At 49.4% G+C, this 16,438-nt stretch overlaps 1 protein-coding gene and 1 pseudogene across 1 annotated transcript; one reads left to right on the plus strand and one right to left on the minus strand.

Annotated features, from left to right (window-relative positions):
- The first annotated feature begins 2,939 nt into the window (after positions 1-2,939).
- Positions 2,940-4,103, plus strand: B3gnt6 (UDP-GlcNAc:betaGal beta-1,3-N-acetylglucosaminyltransferase 6). Its single transcript, XM_057756637.1, has one exon. It carries the CDS (start codon positions 2,940-2,942, stop codon positions 4,101-4,103), a length of 1,164 nt encoding a protein of 387 aa, XP_057612620.1.
- Positions 4,104-12,264: 8,161 nt separating this feature from the next.
- Positions 12,265-12,639, minus strand: LOC130865429 (60S ribosomal protein L34-like; annotated as a pseudogene).
- Between the last annotated feature and the right edge of the window lie 3,799 nt (positions 12,640-16,438).

Genomic DNA, 16,438 nt, shown 5'->3' on the forward strand with positions numbered 1-16,438 from the left:
CGAACTCTTACCATTTGCAAATATAAGTACTGAACCAAGTTATTGCTTTCCCTTTGGCTTTCAAAAGCCATTTATTTCCATTATTATTGTGTAAGGTTATTTGTGATGTACATGCCTGGGTGTTGAGGTCAGTGGCACTCTCTGGGAGTCATTTCTCTCTTTCCATCATGCGGATTCCAGGGAGCCTCTTTCTATAGCCCAGGCTGCCTCTGAGCTCGTGATCACCCTGTTAGCTCTCCGAGTCTGGTCTGATAGGTGTGAACTCCCTTCCCTGGCTTCTGTACTGAATTCTTTATACACATAGCTCCTTCCTTGTCACTGAGAGGGCCAGGTCCGTAACTCGGTGGCATTGCACTTGCTCACAAGGCCTTCACGTTGACTCCCCAACACCGGACACTCCCCCCCAAAAATAGAAAAAACAAGGTGTGGTAGCGTATACCCATAATTTCAAAACTTAGAAGGCTGAGGCAAGAAGATCCAGAGTTTGAAACTAGAATAGACTATGGAGTGAGACCATGTCTCAAACAAAAATTAACAAACGAATGTTTGAGGGCTAGGTGTGAGACAAACCCATGTCTGCTTGCTTAACCATGCAACCGGAAAGTAGCAGAAACAGGATTTGAACCCTGGTAAGCAGCATTCGCCACAGCACGCCATCCCCTCAGTCTACAATGGTGAGGAACAGAGATTCTACCCTGCCGCAGAGGTGCTGATGGGCTAGCAGGAGGGGAGGTATATGGGCATGACCGACAGTGTGCCTGCTCTCCTTTGGCCTCCCCTGAGGCCTTCTCACGGTTCTACAGCTTCAAATGTACCACACGATGATGGGTGACCAAGGTAGGCGAGATTTGTGCAGTTAGCAGTTGGCACAGGACAAAATTTCAGGGCAGAAAGAGGCATAGCAGATGGCCAGGCCAGGTGGCTGGTGAGAGAGAGCGAGCGGGATGATGTGTGTACGCTCGCTGTTTAAAGTTTACTCCGGATACCTCAAACAGGGAAGGGCAGCCGGCCATTCCTGTAAAAGGGGAAAGAAGATGTCTTAGCAGGCATTATTATTGCTTTGATTAAACACCATAACCAAAGCAACTTGGGGAGGAAAGGGTTTGTTTGACTTCTATATCCTTCATGGCTTTCTGAGGAAGGCCAAGGCAGGAACTTAAAGGGCAAGATCCTGGAGGCAGGAGCTGATGCAGAAGCCATGAAGGGTGCTGCTTATACTGGCTTGTTCCTCGTGGCTTGCTCATCCTGCTTTCTTATAGAACTCAGGACCACCAGCCCAGGGATGGCCCCACCATCAATGGGCTGGGCATTGATCACTAACTAAGAAAATGATCACTAACTAAGAAAATGCCTTTGCAGCTGATCCTATGGAGGCCTTTTCTCAGTTGAGGCTCCCTCTTCTCAGATGACTCTAGCTTGTGTCAAGTTGACATAAAACTAGCCAGGACAGAAGAGAGTCAGAAATTAAAGGTGGTCATGCTTGACTGCATATGGAGTTTGAAGCTGCCACGGTCTATATAAGATCCTTGTATACAAAAGAAATACACACACACACAACAGTGCTGCATGCCGGTGCCAGCGTGCACAGTTAAGCAGGGGAAAGGTTGAGCCGGGCGATGGTGGCGCACGCCTTTAATCCCAGCACTCGGGAGGCAGAGGCAGGCGGATCTCTGTGAGTTCGAGACCAGCCTGGTCTACAGAGCTAGTTCCAGGACAGGCTCCAAAGCCACAGAGAAACCCTGTCTTGAAAAAAACCAAAAAAAAAAAAAAAAAAAAAAAAAGATGTGAAATTTTTCTTGCAGTGCTGGAGGACATATACATGAGCAGGCTCCATGCAAGAAAGGGCCTGATCTTGATAACAAATACCGACAGGCAGACACAGAAGCATGGAGGACGCCAAAGTTTGGATAGCATTAGTGGCCACAGGATCCTTAATTCTCACCACGCTCGAGGAGAATGTAATATAATCCGATGTTACAGAGTTCTCTCCAGGGCCAGAGATCTGGCTGGCTTGCTTGAGGTGTACTTCCTAGCAGTGACCAATAAACGTTCATGCCCTGGCCTCGTGCCTCCTTGATCAGCTGCCCTGAGCTTACTTACCAGGAGCTGAATGTAAGCCCAAGCAAGCAGTATTTACTCCACTGTATTGATCTAGCCAGCGCGGGATCCAGCAGGGCAGAGATGGAGAGGAAGGGATCAACCCGAGAGAAATGCAGAATCAGAGGAGTGTGGGGAGGAGACACACCCTGAGGAGGGCAGGAGAGAGATGTGGAGCCCCTGGTTCAGCAAATGGGTGGATGGGGGTACCACTGGCAGAGAAAGGCCTGGCTGGCGACTCACAGCAAGACGGAGGCTGACTTTGAACATGGGTCTGCCATCCTGGGTGGCATCCAGGAGAGTGTGCATCCACCATGATAAACACAGCTGTGAAGATGAGTTCACTCTTTGACTACAGGAGACCTACAGTGCAGGAACTTGGGCCTCACCCCACCTGTGTGCCTTGTTTGGTCTCAATTCAGTGATTCTCCTGCCTCAGCCTCTCTGAATGCCAGGATTACAGGTGTGAGCCACCATACCCGGTTTATGTAGAGTTGGCTACCCAAACCAGGACCTCCTTCATGCTAGACAACGCTATACCAACTGCACGGGGCCCTTTTGGTGTTTGTTTGTTTGGGTTGGTTAGTTGGTTGTTTTGATTTTTGAAACAAGGTCTCACGTAGCCCAGGATGACCCCCATCTCTGGATCCTCCTGCTCCTCCTTCTCTATGCTGAGAGACTAAAGGCATGCACCACGACTGCCTCGGCTTCATTTAATCTCTTGGCAGAGTTGAGAAAGGGCTGAGCCTGATTCTGGGAGAGATCCGATGTGGATAGAGAGGCATCCCACTGGTACCAAAAATTCCTGGCTCATCTGTGACTTGCCCCTCCCCCTTCCCTAGATGGCTTTGCCCGGCCGCAGGTCCAAGAACCCCAAGACACTGGCTTTCCTTCTAGTGGGTGTGACTTTTGTGGTGCTGCACCAGTGGTTTCTCCAGGAGCCCACGCAGAAGAACACTGAAGTCCCCACCGCTGCTCCCTGGTCTTCCGCGGCTGCGGTGCAGCTGTCACCACACCTCCAGGCGCCCCCTTGCGTGGCCAACGGCTCTGTGAACCTCACGGTCGGCTTCCAGGAGCTGCCCGCCCGGATCCAAGACTTCCTACGCTACCGCCATTGCCGCCGCTTCCCGCAGCTGTGGGACGCGCCCCACAAGTGCACGGGCCATCGCGGCGTCTTCCTGCTGCTGGCCGTGAAGTCTTCGCCCGCGCATTACGAGCGGCGGGAACTGATCCGGCGCACGTGGGGCCAGGAGCGTACCTACGGAGGGCGGCAGGTACGTCGCCTCTTCCTGCTGGGGACCTCCCCTCCCGACGAGGCGGCCCGCGAGCCTCAGCTGGCCAGCCTGCTGGACCTGGAGGCGCGCGAGCACGGCGACGTGCTGCAGTGGGACTTCGCGGACACCTTCCTCAACCTCTCGCTCAAGCACGTGCACCTGCTGGAGTGGACAGCCGAGCGCTGCTCGGGTGCGAGCTTCCTGCTCAGCTGCGACGACGACGTCTTCGTGCACACGGCCAACGTGGTGCATTTCCTGGAGGTGCAATCGCCCGAGAGTCACCTCTTTACCGGGCAGCTCATGGACGGTTCTGTGCCCATCCGCGACAGCTGGAGCAAATACTTCGTGCCCCCGCAGCTCTTCCAGGGCAAGGCCTACCCAGTGTACTGCAGCGGCGGCGGCTTCCTCCTGTCCAGCCGCACAGCCCGCGACCTGCTCAGCGCGGCGCGCCAGGTCCCGCTTTTTCCCATCGACGACGCTTACATGGGCATGTGTCTGAAGCAGGCCGGCCTGGCGCCCAGCCCCCATGAGGGCATCCGGCCCTTTGGCGTGCGGATGCCGGGCGCGGAGCGCTCGTCCTTCGACCCCTGCGTGTACCGCGAGCTGCTGCTGGTGCACCGCTTTGCACCCTATGAGATGTTGCTCATGTGGAAAGCGCTGCACAACCCGCAGTTGCACTGCAACCGCAGACACCAGGCAGGCCCTCCCGAGAACAGAAAGCTGGGGAGCTGAGAGTGCGTCTTCCGATCTGAACCCCGATGCACACTGATATCACCCTGAGGGTAGATCTGGAAATCACTATATCCTAGCGTGTGTTCCTGGCCTGCACGTCAGGGATTCTGACCCTATTGGTCTTCAGACGCGTAGGTGTGTTTTTCTTATTTTAAACTGGGCTGGGAATACCTGTTTATCCTCACATACCAGCAGCCTTCCCGGGGAATCTGTATCCATTCATTGTGGGCAGCAAGAGAGGCATGACTGCCAAGATCAATGTTAGCTGAGGGGAGCTCCCAGAAGGCAGTTTACACTCCGAACGAAGCCATGTCTGGCAGCCTTGCTTCCTGACGCTCCAGGAATCTTGGAGGTCAAAGCGAAGCTCCTGGAGGGCAGCAGCCGGAGGAGTCAGCATCGCAGCCACCTTTCTGTAGCCCTGACTGTGAACTCCTAGTAGCTACCGATTTGCTTCTCCAACGCTTTTGGAAATGCTGTCTGTCCCAATGGCGTGGAACGTTGTCTGTGAGAACCCTGTCTTGGCTTTCTACTGCTGCTCTAACAAATTCTCACCAAGGCTCGAAGCCTCGGAACAAGCCCACTTGTCCTGTAGTTCTCCGACAACACAGGCCCTTCTCTTAGGTTAAAGCCAAGGTGTTGGTAAAACCGCCTTCCTTCCTGGGTATCCACACACCCCACTTTATTCCCTCACTTCTAGAAGAGGCCCTCCTTCATCTTCAAAACCAACCATGTTACATTTCTCTACAGCCAAACTTCTCTCTGACTAGTCTTTCTCTGCTCCCCTTCCCTGGAGCTAAAACCCGGGTTCACCCGGCTAACCAAGGCTTAGCTTGTGTCTATTTGCTTAAGACAAACTCCCATGTAGCCTCAGGCTGCCCTGAAACTTGCCATGAGGTAGGTCAAGCATGAGTTTCAATTCCAGAACATTCTGCCACCCTTCTTCCAAAGAGTGGATTACAGGTTTGTCTCCACATCCAGGTAATGTCTTCATGTTTTAAAGCCAGTTCACCAGCAATTCCATAGTTCATCTTGTTGTTCACACGTAACCTATTTTAGTCACAGATTCCAGGGATTAGGGTGTGGACATCCTTGGAGGACCAGCGGCTCTGTCTACCACGATGCCAGTTAATAATAAACGAAGGAAATGACCACGTGACAGATGTGCTTTCTTCTCAACAAACGGTCCTGATGCCCACTCTCACGGTGGACAACGGGGCATCACCAATCCAAAAGTTTCTGCTTTGGAGCCTTGTTCTCAGTTCCCGGGAAGAAAGTTGTCTCCGTTTATTGGGTAAGGATATTAAGATTCTGGCATTACAGGACTAGAGAAATAGCTCAGCTGTTAAGAGCACTGAGTTCGCCGGGCGGTGGTGGCAGCACTTGGGAGGCAGAGGCAGAGGCAGAGGCAGGTGGATAGCTGTGAGTTCGAGGCCAGACTGGTGTACAAGAGCTAGTTCCAGGACAGATAAAAAAAAAAAAAACCTACAGAGAAAACTACCTGTCTCGAAAACCACTGAGAGTTTGATTCCCAGCATCCACGTGGCAGCTAACAACTATCTGTAACTCCAAGATCTGATACTCTCACATAGACATACATGCAGGCAAAACACCAATGCACGTAAAATAAATTATTAAAACAAATGCACATAAAATAAATTATTAAAACAAATGCACATAAAATAACTTAAAATTAAAAAGAAAAATAGTTTGTTTTTTTTTTTTAAAGATTCTGGCATTTTGTAGCTTAGAAAGGTGGGGAAGCCGCAGATTTGGATCCATTGTGTGACCCTGGGGCTTGACTACACATCGCTGAGGTTTGCTTGCTCTGCTATCCAAGAACAGGAAAGGCTGCTCGCCAGGGCATCATCCAAGTCACCTGGAGGATCAGGCGATCCGCGAGCGTCCTCCAGGTCAGTGTGCCGCCAGGGGGCGCGCCTGCCACACGGTGCATCTCTGCTTCCTGTTCCGGAGAGGCAAGGAGCTCTGGGCATTGTTAGATCAGGGACTGCCGAGCTGGACCAGACCTCCTGTCTCCCGCCCTCTGTGAGGGGCCTCCCTCGGGTGTCCCGATTCCTTTGAAAATCCCAGCATACTCTGACTTCCCAAGGACCCCAGGAGTTGGGAAAAGAAAGATGCTCCTGACTCACGGCAATAGATCCAAAAATCCGACGTAAATATGGTAAGTGAGCAGGGGAGTGTAGGAATGTATGTTAAAACGCCCAGCTCTCTGGAGAATGAGGCGCAGGACCCCGAGTTCTGAGACTGGGCTAAAGCTACTACATAAAGACCCTGTCGTCTCAAAAGAAGAAGAAAAAAAAATAAGGGGGGGAGACAGGAGCAGGCGAGGAATCCCTCTTAATAGAGGGTCTTATACAAAGCAGCTTCACTATAACCAAATAACCAGTCCCCAAAACCAGCTTCACCATAACCAGATAACCAGTCCTCCGTTAATAATAATAGCTATTATTATTACTGTTGTTATTACTATTATTAATTATTATTCTTTATTATTTGGTTTTTCAAGACAGGGTTTTCTGTGTAGTCCTGGCTGTCCTGGAACTCGCTCTGTAGAGCAGGCTGTCTGCTTGCTTCTGCCTCCTGTGTGTTGGGATTAAAGGCGTGCGCCACCACCGCCCGACTGCAGTGAGACCCCGTACCTTTACTTTGTGTTTAAGCCATCTGGATGACTGATCTCATGTCCTCAAGCTTGGCAGCAAGGGTCTTTACCTGCTGAGCCATCTTTCCAGTACCAGTTTCTGAGGCTTTAAAAAATAATTTGGGTCCGGGTGATGGGAACGCACCACCTTGAATCCCAGCACTCGGAGGCAGAGTCACCTCTGTTCATGATGCTCAGGAACCACCTACGTACTTACACATTTTATAAAGCCTCAGATGTTTCTAGCTAAATCAAACTCCAGATTAACTTCCTTTTTAAAAGTATTTATTTATTTAAGACACAGTTTCATGAAGCCCAGTCTTGCCCACAACTGGCTGCATAGCTGAGGATGACCCTGAGTTCCTGATCTCCTGCCTTGGACTTCCAAATGCCACTTCTCTACGTGTGGACCACCAGCCAGTCTGAATTTCTTCTTTCTATAAGGATCTCACCCACCCTTTCTATGCTGAAAGAAAAATTCTTACATGACATAATCACACATATTTTCAAAAAGATCAATATATTGCTTAATTTCATATAAAATTTAAACATAAAAAACACATTAAAATAATATAGCTTGGGCATAATGAAAATCTTCTCTACATATTTCCAAATATTCCTGTGGGGGACAGAATGCCTTCTTGAGAACAGTTAGGCCTTACACAGATAGATAACTAATTAAATTAGTAAAAAAAATATACCCTTTGCCAGATGCAAAGTCAGTGTAGTTTTTACAGCAAGCAGTTAAGAAAAGTTTGCTAGCATTTTGTTGATGTGTTTTGTTTTATTTTCATTTGTTTGTTTTGGTGTTTTGAGAAAGGGTCTTGTGCTGTTGCCCACACTGGTCTCAAACTCTTTGTAATCCCAGCACTCTCAAGCTGAGGCAGGAGGATTGCCTGAGTTCTAGCCCAGCCTAAGCTACAGAGCAAGTCTCCAGAAACAAACCAAAAAAAACTGTTAAAATATCAATATAATAAAAACCAAAAGGCACTTGGGACTGACCATGAAAAGACTTATACAAAACAACAATGTGAGTTCGAGGCCAGCCTGGTCTACAAGAGCTAGTTCCAGGACAGGAACCAAAGCTACAGAGAAACCCTGTCTCGAAAATCCTAAAAATAAATAAATAAATAAAAAATAAAATAAAATAAATATGTAAATTAATGTCTAGAGACACCATGTCATCAAGTTGCAGCTAAACCTCTGATTCGCTGGATTCTCATCACCGGAGACAGGGACTATTATGGTCTCCCTTTGGCAGAGGTGAGGACCGATGCCCAGGTAGGGAGGAGACTTCTTCAAGATCACAAGGGTCTACAGGGTGCTAGGGAGTAAGTACCCACCCCCTGCCTGTTCCTGGGCTCTAACCAACCCCCAGTTCCCACACTTGCTGTCTGTCAGTCACCTCCTGAGCTGAGAGCTGCTGCCGAGGGCAGAGTCCAGTCGGGAGCTTCAGAGAGGAAGCAGACAGCAATTTAGTTATCTGTTGTCTTTATAGGGTCTGAACTGGTACTGGCCTGGCCCTGCCTTTGCTTTATAGTGCTAGGAGAACTGCCAGCCTCTCACATTAAATCAACATCCTAACAATGTCTTCTGAGAGAACCTCTCCACCCGGGATGGTCACTTCAGACTAATCCTGGTTGGCGCCGGAAGCTCCTCCCCACCCCCACCCCCAGCCTGCACCTGCCTGAGAACCTCCATCAGTGTTCCCTCAGCACGAGGGCAGATTAACCCCACCGCTGAGAACACAGACACACTTTTAAAATGCCACCCTTGTTCTTTATTCTCCTCCTCAACAGTTCGACACAGGGTAAAGACTGAGTTGAGATTCATGCATGGCCTGTGTGGGCCTCGGCTGCTGGGGCAGGGGGCTGATCAGACTGAGCAGTAGACGGAAGGACAGGGGACAGTAATGGGGAGAGGTGACCAGGGAGCCCCACCTGAGGGAGGAAGAACATGACAGAATTGGAAGGGACCTGGGGTCTGGTCAGGATGAATGGGGCGGAAGGGGCCTTGGGTTTCAAGTAGGTGAGGTTGATTCCTAGAAGGTGGGTGTCGTGGCGGGGGGCGGGGGGGTACAGTGAGCAGGTGTTGACAGGCCAGAAATAAAGGCTGGCTGGCTAGGCTTTGGGGGTTATGATTAAGGATGTGGGATCCAGCAGGCAGGGGCTATGAGTTAGAGCTTAGAGAATGGCGAGCACCTGTGTTGGGCAGTGAGGGGTCCCGGGACATTCTAGAAGCTCCCGAAGGACACAGAGGTCCCTGACACTCACGCTCTGGGTGCTGAGACTCCGGGTGGCAGGGCCTCTGATCCCAACTCCCAGTGTGTCCTGCAAGTGGTGTTGTGCACTGGTACTTTGTCCTGTGCCTTTGGCTTTCGGGGTGCTAAGCATGGAAGCTTCCGTGGGACGCACTCAGACCCCCTCGACACCCCACTTAGCCACTTACCTCCTCCTTACTGAGCCACTCACACAGAGCAGAGTCAGAGCCCAGGCTGGAGAGAGGACTGTGGACACTTCTACCTGCCAAAGACAGGGGCACAGATGGGTGTCCCCACCCTAGTGTAGCTGTCCAGTGCTTTGAAAAGCAGTATGGCAGCCCTTCAAAAGTTAGCGTCGTTGGTAGGGTGTGGTGGTACTGACCTGGTACACACCTACTGTGCCCACACCTCTGTACCCATGCGAGAGGAGGAGACAGGAGACAGAGTTCAAGATCATCAGACTGTGCCACACCCACCCTTACAACAACAAATAAAGTCCTAGCAGGTGTGGCAGGGCAAGCCTGAAATCCCAGGGATCAGGAGTTCAAGGTTACCCTCAGCTACTCGAAAATTTAAGGCTGGACTAACGTGAAACACTGGCTCAGCCTTCAAGAGCACTGTTTGCTCTTCCAGAGACTTGGGTTCCATTATCAGCAATCACTTGGTGACTCAGAGTCATCTGTAACCCCAGTTCCAGGGGCTCCAAGCCCTCTCATGGCCTCCAAAGGCACAAGGCATGCCTGTGTTGCAGACATACAGTGGGCCAAACACCCATGCAATAAGATAATAATAAAAACAGATGAATAAAAATGAAAGTCAAACACATGGTAGTGGGGCTGCAGTCCATGTGAGAGCATGTGCAATCCATGTAGAAGCATGTGTAGTCCATGTGAGATCCTGTGCAGTCCATGTGAGCCGTGTGAGAGCATGTGCAGTCCATGTAAGAGCGGGTGCAGTCCGTGTGAGAGCATGTGCAGTCCGTGTGAGAGCGTGTGCAGTCCATGTGAGATTGCGTGCAGTCCATGTGAGAGCGTGTGCAGTCCATGTGAGAGCGTGTGCAGTCCGTGTGAGAGCATGTACAGTCCGTGTGAGAGCATGTGCCGTCCGTGTGAGAGCGTGTGCCGTTCATGTGAGAGTGTGTGCAGTCTGTGTGAGAGCGTGTGCCGTCCATGTGAGAGCATGTGCCGTCCATGTGAGAGTGTGTGCAGTCCATGTGAGAGCATGTGCCGTCTATGTGAGAGTGTGTGCAGTCCGTGTGAGAGCATGTGCTGGCCAGGCTAGAGATCCCTAGTCCTACTTCAAACACCAAACAAACACGGACAGGCAAACCCACAGGAGTTACTCCAGAATCACAATCTTGCATAGATAGATGTTCCTGTGAGAGCTGAAAATGGGCATCATTCCTCACAGCAGCCAAAAAGAATGAGTGACCCAACGGATGAAAGGATAAACTAAATCTGCATATCTGTACAATGAACTATTATCCAGCCATAAACAGGAAGAAAGCCCTGATTCACGCTGCAACATGACAATAGTGTGCTTGGTGAAAGACTGCAGAAACAAAAGACCACACGTGATGTGGGAGAGTCTTCTGTTTTGTGTTGATTTCATTGGTTAATAAAGAAACTGCCTTGGCCCTTTAATAGGACAGAAAATTAAGTAGGCAGAGTAGACAGAACAGAATGCTGGGAAAAAGAAGCCGAGTCAGGCAGTCGCCATGACTCTCCTCTCCGAGATGGATGCAGGTTAAGAATATTCCCGGTAAGACACCACCTCGTGTGAAATGGGTTAGTCAAGATGTGAGAGTTAGCCAGTAAGAGGTTAGAGCTAATGGGCCAAACAGTGTTTAAAAGAATACAATTTGTGTGTTGTTATTTCGGGTATAAAGCTAGCTGTGCAGGAGCCGGGGCCGCAGTCCACCACTCCCACCATCAACACACACACATGATTCCACTATAGGAAACATCTATCAAGCCCAAAGAGACAGAGTGGATTAGCTGTTGCCCAGGGCAACTCCAGGAGGGATGGGGCATGGCTGACGGTGAGCACTAAGGTTCTCTTGGGCTGATGAATATGTCCTGAGGTTCACTAACAGTGACGGCTGTCAATTTACGGATATTAAACCACCGAGTTTTATACTTTAAAGAATTATTGCTGGGTGTTGGTGGCGCACACCTTTAATCCCAGGGCTTGGGAGACAGAGGCAGGTGGATCCCTGAGTTTAAGGCCGGCCTGGTCTACAAAAACAAGTTCTAGGATGGCCTGGGCTACACAGATAAACCTTGTCTCAAAAAAAAAAAAAAAAAAAAAAAACAGCAAAGCAGAATTACTATTTAGTGTTGGGCCGTGTGCAAGCTAAGCTAGTGTTCTCTACCCCTGAGCCACAGTCCCCCACCCATCTCTAAAGGGTGATTTTGATGATAGCAAAATTGTATCTCAATAATTAAGTATTTTAAAGAGAAATATCACTTCTTCCTCTTCCCTGCTCCCCCACTCAGTTCCTTGGGACTCCCCACACTTCTCCACCTGCTGGAAGGGAATCAATCTTTGTTTGTAGCTGTCTGTCCTGACTTCCTCAGCACAGGTGAGTCATGTTGTTTAGGCATAAAAGGCAGGGCTTTTTATTTTTTGACTTTTTTGAGCCAGAGTTTCACAGCATAGCTCAGGCTGGCCTTAAACTTGATGTGATTCTCCTGCCTCAGCTGGGATGACAGGGAAAGAACCACCATATCACTGTGATGTTTGCAATGAGAACAGACCTCATAGATTCACGGATTTGAATATCTGGTCCTCGGCTGCCAGAGGTGTTTGGAAGGATTAGGGGGCGTGGCTTAGCTGCAGGAGGCGTGGCTTAGCTGCAGAAGGCGGGTCACTGGGGGGTGAGATTTCCAAAGTCTTCTCAGTACATGCGGTTTCCCTCCTCCCTCCCTCCCTCCCTCCCTCCCTCCCTCCCTCCCTCCCTCCCTCCCTCCCTCCCTCCCTCCCTCCCTCTCTTCCTCCCTCTCTCCCTCTCTCCTACTTGTGCATAAGCAAGTAAATTCTCAGCTACTGAACCCTCCCACGCTCCCTGCCATGATGGTCAGGGGCCCTAACCCTCTGAAACTGTAAGCCTCCAATAAACTCTCTAAGTTGCCTTGGTCATAGAATCTCTTCACGGTGGTAGAAACGTAACTAAGACACCCAGCTTAGACATCTTATTTTTTTTTCACAGACCGAGCCTTGACCTTTTATTTAAAAAGCAGCACATTTACTTCGCTTTCTGACTCTGTGCTTGTGCCTTCAACACTTTCACAACAATTTTCTGCTCCTCAATAAGGAAAGCCCGCTTGATCCTGTCATGGACACACTTGGCACACAGGGAGCCACCATAGGCCCGGCTGACGTGCTTCTTTGTCTTAGACAATCTCATGAGGACTTTGGTCTCACAGCATGAACCCCTCGGAGTCGGCCCGGGCACACACCGCATGCTGATTTCGGTGCTTTTCCAACCTTCTTGGTGTAAAGGTAAACAATCCTGTTGCCAGGGGTTCAAGACAGCCTAGTTTTGTTAGAGGCTGTGTTGTAGGAGAGCCTACGACGGTATGTCAAACGCTGGACCATTCTGAGTGCCTCTGAGCACCGTCCCCGGAAGAGGAAAAGGAAGGGCTAGACATCTTATTTTTAGCCTTTTTTTCCTAGGACTAGAAGCCAAGGCCTGCGCATGCCAAGCAAGTTCTGTACCACTGAGCCCCATCTCTGGTCTCAGCTAGCTTCCAATATCCAGATGATATTCATACGCAATATAAGCAGTATTTCAGAAAAGGAAAAAAAAAAAGGGCAACCCAAAGGCCATTTTGTCCTCTGCACTGGCTTTTGCACGGCATCTGACTCCATGGAGTGCAAGCTGAGTTTTCCTCTTCTGTGGAGTGCCATTAGCAGCCATTGCCAAATAGAAGCCGATTGTTGCTGAAACAGAGTCTCCCTGTGTGCTCCAGTGTGGCTGACTGGGAACTCTGTGTGTGAATGTGCACGTGGGGGGTAGAGGTCAGAGCTGGGGTTCTCATCAACCGCTCTCTGCTTTACTTTCTGAGCAGGGTTTCTCACGGAACCTGGCGCTCTCCTCTTCAGCTGTGCCGGCCAATGAACTCCAGGCTTCCCCAGGGATGGGACTCCAGGCTCAAGCCATCACACACGGCTTGTTTTCTTTCTTGCTGGGAATCAGAACTGAGGCTCTCATTCTGCACAGCAAACACATTACTGACAACGCCATCTCTCCAAGCCCTGACTGATCTTTCGATCTTCCTACCTGATCTCCCAAGGGCTGAAATCACAGAGGTGCACCATCTCACCCAGCCCAACTACAACTTCTGCCAAAAATGTATTTATTCCAGTTTCAAAAGTCCCCATAGTCTTCAACAGTTCCAACAGTGTCCAACAGTCTACGATCTCTTCTGAGGTTTGAGGTTGTCACTTAACTGATAGGCTCTGTACAACAACAAAAACAACAACAACAACAATAAAAGTCATGTGTTTCTAACATACAAAGGCACAGGGTATAATTTCCATTCCAAAAGGGAGGAATGGAGGATAGCAAAACAAAAAAAAAAAAAAAAAAAAAATTCAGAACAAACCAAAACCCAGCAAAACCCAGCAGGGCAAATACCAAAACCTACAGCTCCATGTCTGGTTTCTGGGGCTTGTGATGGGGCCCTCTGGGCTTGGGTGGGCTGCCTCTCTAGTTCTGCTACAACACACATAGCCTCTCTCTTGAGTTGCCTTGTTCATGTTAGGCCTGCGGCTTTCCTTGGCAGATGTCCCGTGGTCCTGGCAGCCCCACTACTCTAGGTCTTCCTTGCAGCTTAAACATCACATCCCAGCCTCACGCCAGACATTCTTAGGACCTCCGAGCAGAGAAACCGCGACACATTGTCTGGTCCCAGTGACCTTCTGGAGCCTTGGTGCAGACCTCCATGACCTCTTCATTCTTCTTATAGTTGTCAAGCCTGAAAATCTGGTACCATGTGGACAACAGTGCCAAGCTCTGCTTTCAGCTCAGAATGTAGCTTTATCCCCTTAGACCAAATCTGTGGTGGCCTCTTAGAAAATACTTTCTTAGACGGTTCAGTTTTTGATGGTTTGTCTATTTCTTTTTAGTCAAGAGCCCCTTGACGGCTAATCTTATCACCTTAATATACCTGGGAAGAAGAAACAGCAACTAAGAAATTGATTCCAGCTACATGTGGTCCTTAGGCACGTGGTCCCACATTGTGTAAGAAAGTCAGCTGAGGGTTAGGTATGGGTGGTGTCCACACCTTTAATCCCAGCACTTGGGAGGCAGAGGCCAGTGATTCTCTGAGTTTGAAGCCAGCCTGGTTTACAGAGCAGACTCCAGGACAGCAGAAACCCTGTCTCAAAAACAAACGAACAAACAAGTAGAAAGTTGGTGAGCAGGAAACAGGGAGCACAGTAAGCAATATTCATCCATGGTCTTGGCTTCAGTCCCTGCCTCTAGGTTCCTGTCCTGATTTCCCTTAGTGATGAATGTGGCTTAGAAGGATAAGATGAAATAAACCCTTTCCACTCCAAGCAAGGAAGCAAACTAACACACCCTTCTTCAGCATTCCCAGTTCAGGTTCCCTCTTTTAAAATGAATTTGTATTTTTTTAAGATGAAGCTTCCAGTGGCTGAGGTCTTACCCTCAGGGTATCTCTCTCTCTCTCTCTCTCTCTCTCTCTCTCTCTCTCTCTCTCTCCCTCCCTCCCCCCTCATCCCAGGGCACAGCACTGGGTTTTCTCTTTAATGGTGGTAATCCTTTCAGCAACTGCTCTTGCATCTGTCTGGCCTGCAACTGTAAGCTCCCTCCTTCCCCCACTAAACTAAATGTTTTCATATCTTTCTGCCTCTCTTGTTCCTCCTCTTGCTGTAGACCTGGATAAGGGCAGTGAGCAGCAGCCATGACGGGGCCCGGCCACTTGTTGTGTCTCGTCTTAGAAGTTCTTCTACCAAACAAGTTAGTCCACTCTTCTTTTAGTTTGGCTTCACTTGGCTTTTAGAACACGGGCAGAATGTACCAGAGTCTTTGTTGGAATGTAATACAAATGACTTCTAGCTCAGTTCCCAATGGAGAGTTTGTTTTGCTCTGAAACCTCATGAGTTGGGCCTCAAATATACACACACTTCCTTACCTTGGCCTTCTTGTCCTCCACACTCCGTCAGGATGTCCGTTTGAACGCTGTTTACAACTTTCTAGGAGATTCTCTAATGCATAGTCCCAAGTTCTACCACATTCCCCCTGACCAATTCCAATGACCTAAGACCCTCCCCGAATCAGGTTTATTATAATAAAAACCCTACTCATGATATCAATTTTCTGTTTTAGTGACTTTTATTGTTGCTACAGCAAGCTATTGTTTAGAAAAGGCTTGTTTTAACTTTGAGAAAGGACACAGTTCACCAGGGAGAGAAGGGATGGTGGCAGGGTCACCAGGTAGCTAGTCGCCCTGAGTTTAGAGTTAGGAAGCACAGAGTGAGCAGGAAGTGGAGCTGGGCTGTATCATCTCAAGGCCTTCTCCAACCGACTTACTTTCTTCTATGAGGTTTCACCTTGTGAAATTCCTACAGCTTTCCCAAACAGCTGGAGACCAAGTGTTCAAACACATGAGCCTAGGGGGACACTTCGCATTCAAACACAACACCTGCAGTCCCGGGACTCGGTAGACTGAGCCAGGAGAATCATTTGACTCTGGAATTCAAGACCAGCTAAACTGACTAGGAAAGAAATGAGGGAGAAAGAGAGAAAGGGAGGGAGGAAGGTAAGGAGGGAGAGAGGGAGAAAAAAAAATAAAGGATCATTATGAGTTTCACCTAGGAAACACTATAACACTATTACACAGAGGAACACTAATGGTGGGGTTCCTGACCCTTGCAGAGACCATTCTGTTCCCAGGCTTTTGTGAAGGGTGTGGATCTCTGCAGAGCTAGGTAAAATGGGCTGGGTTCTAAAGATTCTGACAAACAGAAGGCACAGGGCTATCCCTGGAAGGAATGAGTCTCCAGTAGCAAGGGGATTCAAGCAGAGGTTGGCCAGCAGGTCAAGGGGCTTACAGAGATGGCCTTTCCAAAAAAGCCAGGAAAAGAGGAGAAGGGGGGGGGTCCAGCACAAGAAAGAATCAGCATGGCTCTGGTGGTCTGGATCCCAATTCTGCTGTTTACTAATTTTGTGACCTGGGGCAGCTCCCTGGGGTTTAGTCTGTCACTGGCTAAGTGGGGCTAATAACTATAAGAATTTAATGGGAAAACACCTACCCTTCAGGCTCTTTAATGGTACCATTAGATGACTAAGCTTATAAAAACCAATTGGCAGGGGTCCTGAGGCCAACACATGGGCAAAGAGGCATCATCCACCCCTCAGAAACCTTGTTGGGCGGCCGGGCTCTTCCT

The sequence above is a fragment of the Chionomys nivalis genome, chromosome 23 (genome assembly GCF_950005125.1).
Source record: "Chionomys nivalis chromosome 23, mChiNiv1.1, whole genome shotgun sequence".
Taxonomy (NCBI): domain Eukaryota; kingdom Metazoa; phylum Chordata; class Mammalia; order Rodentia; family Cricetidae; genus Chionomys; species Chionomys nivalis.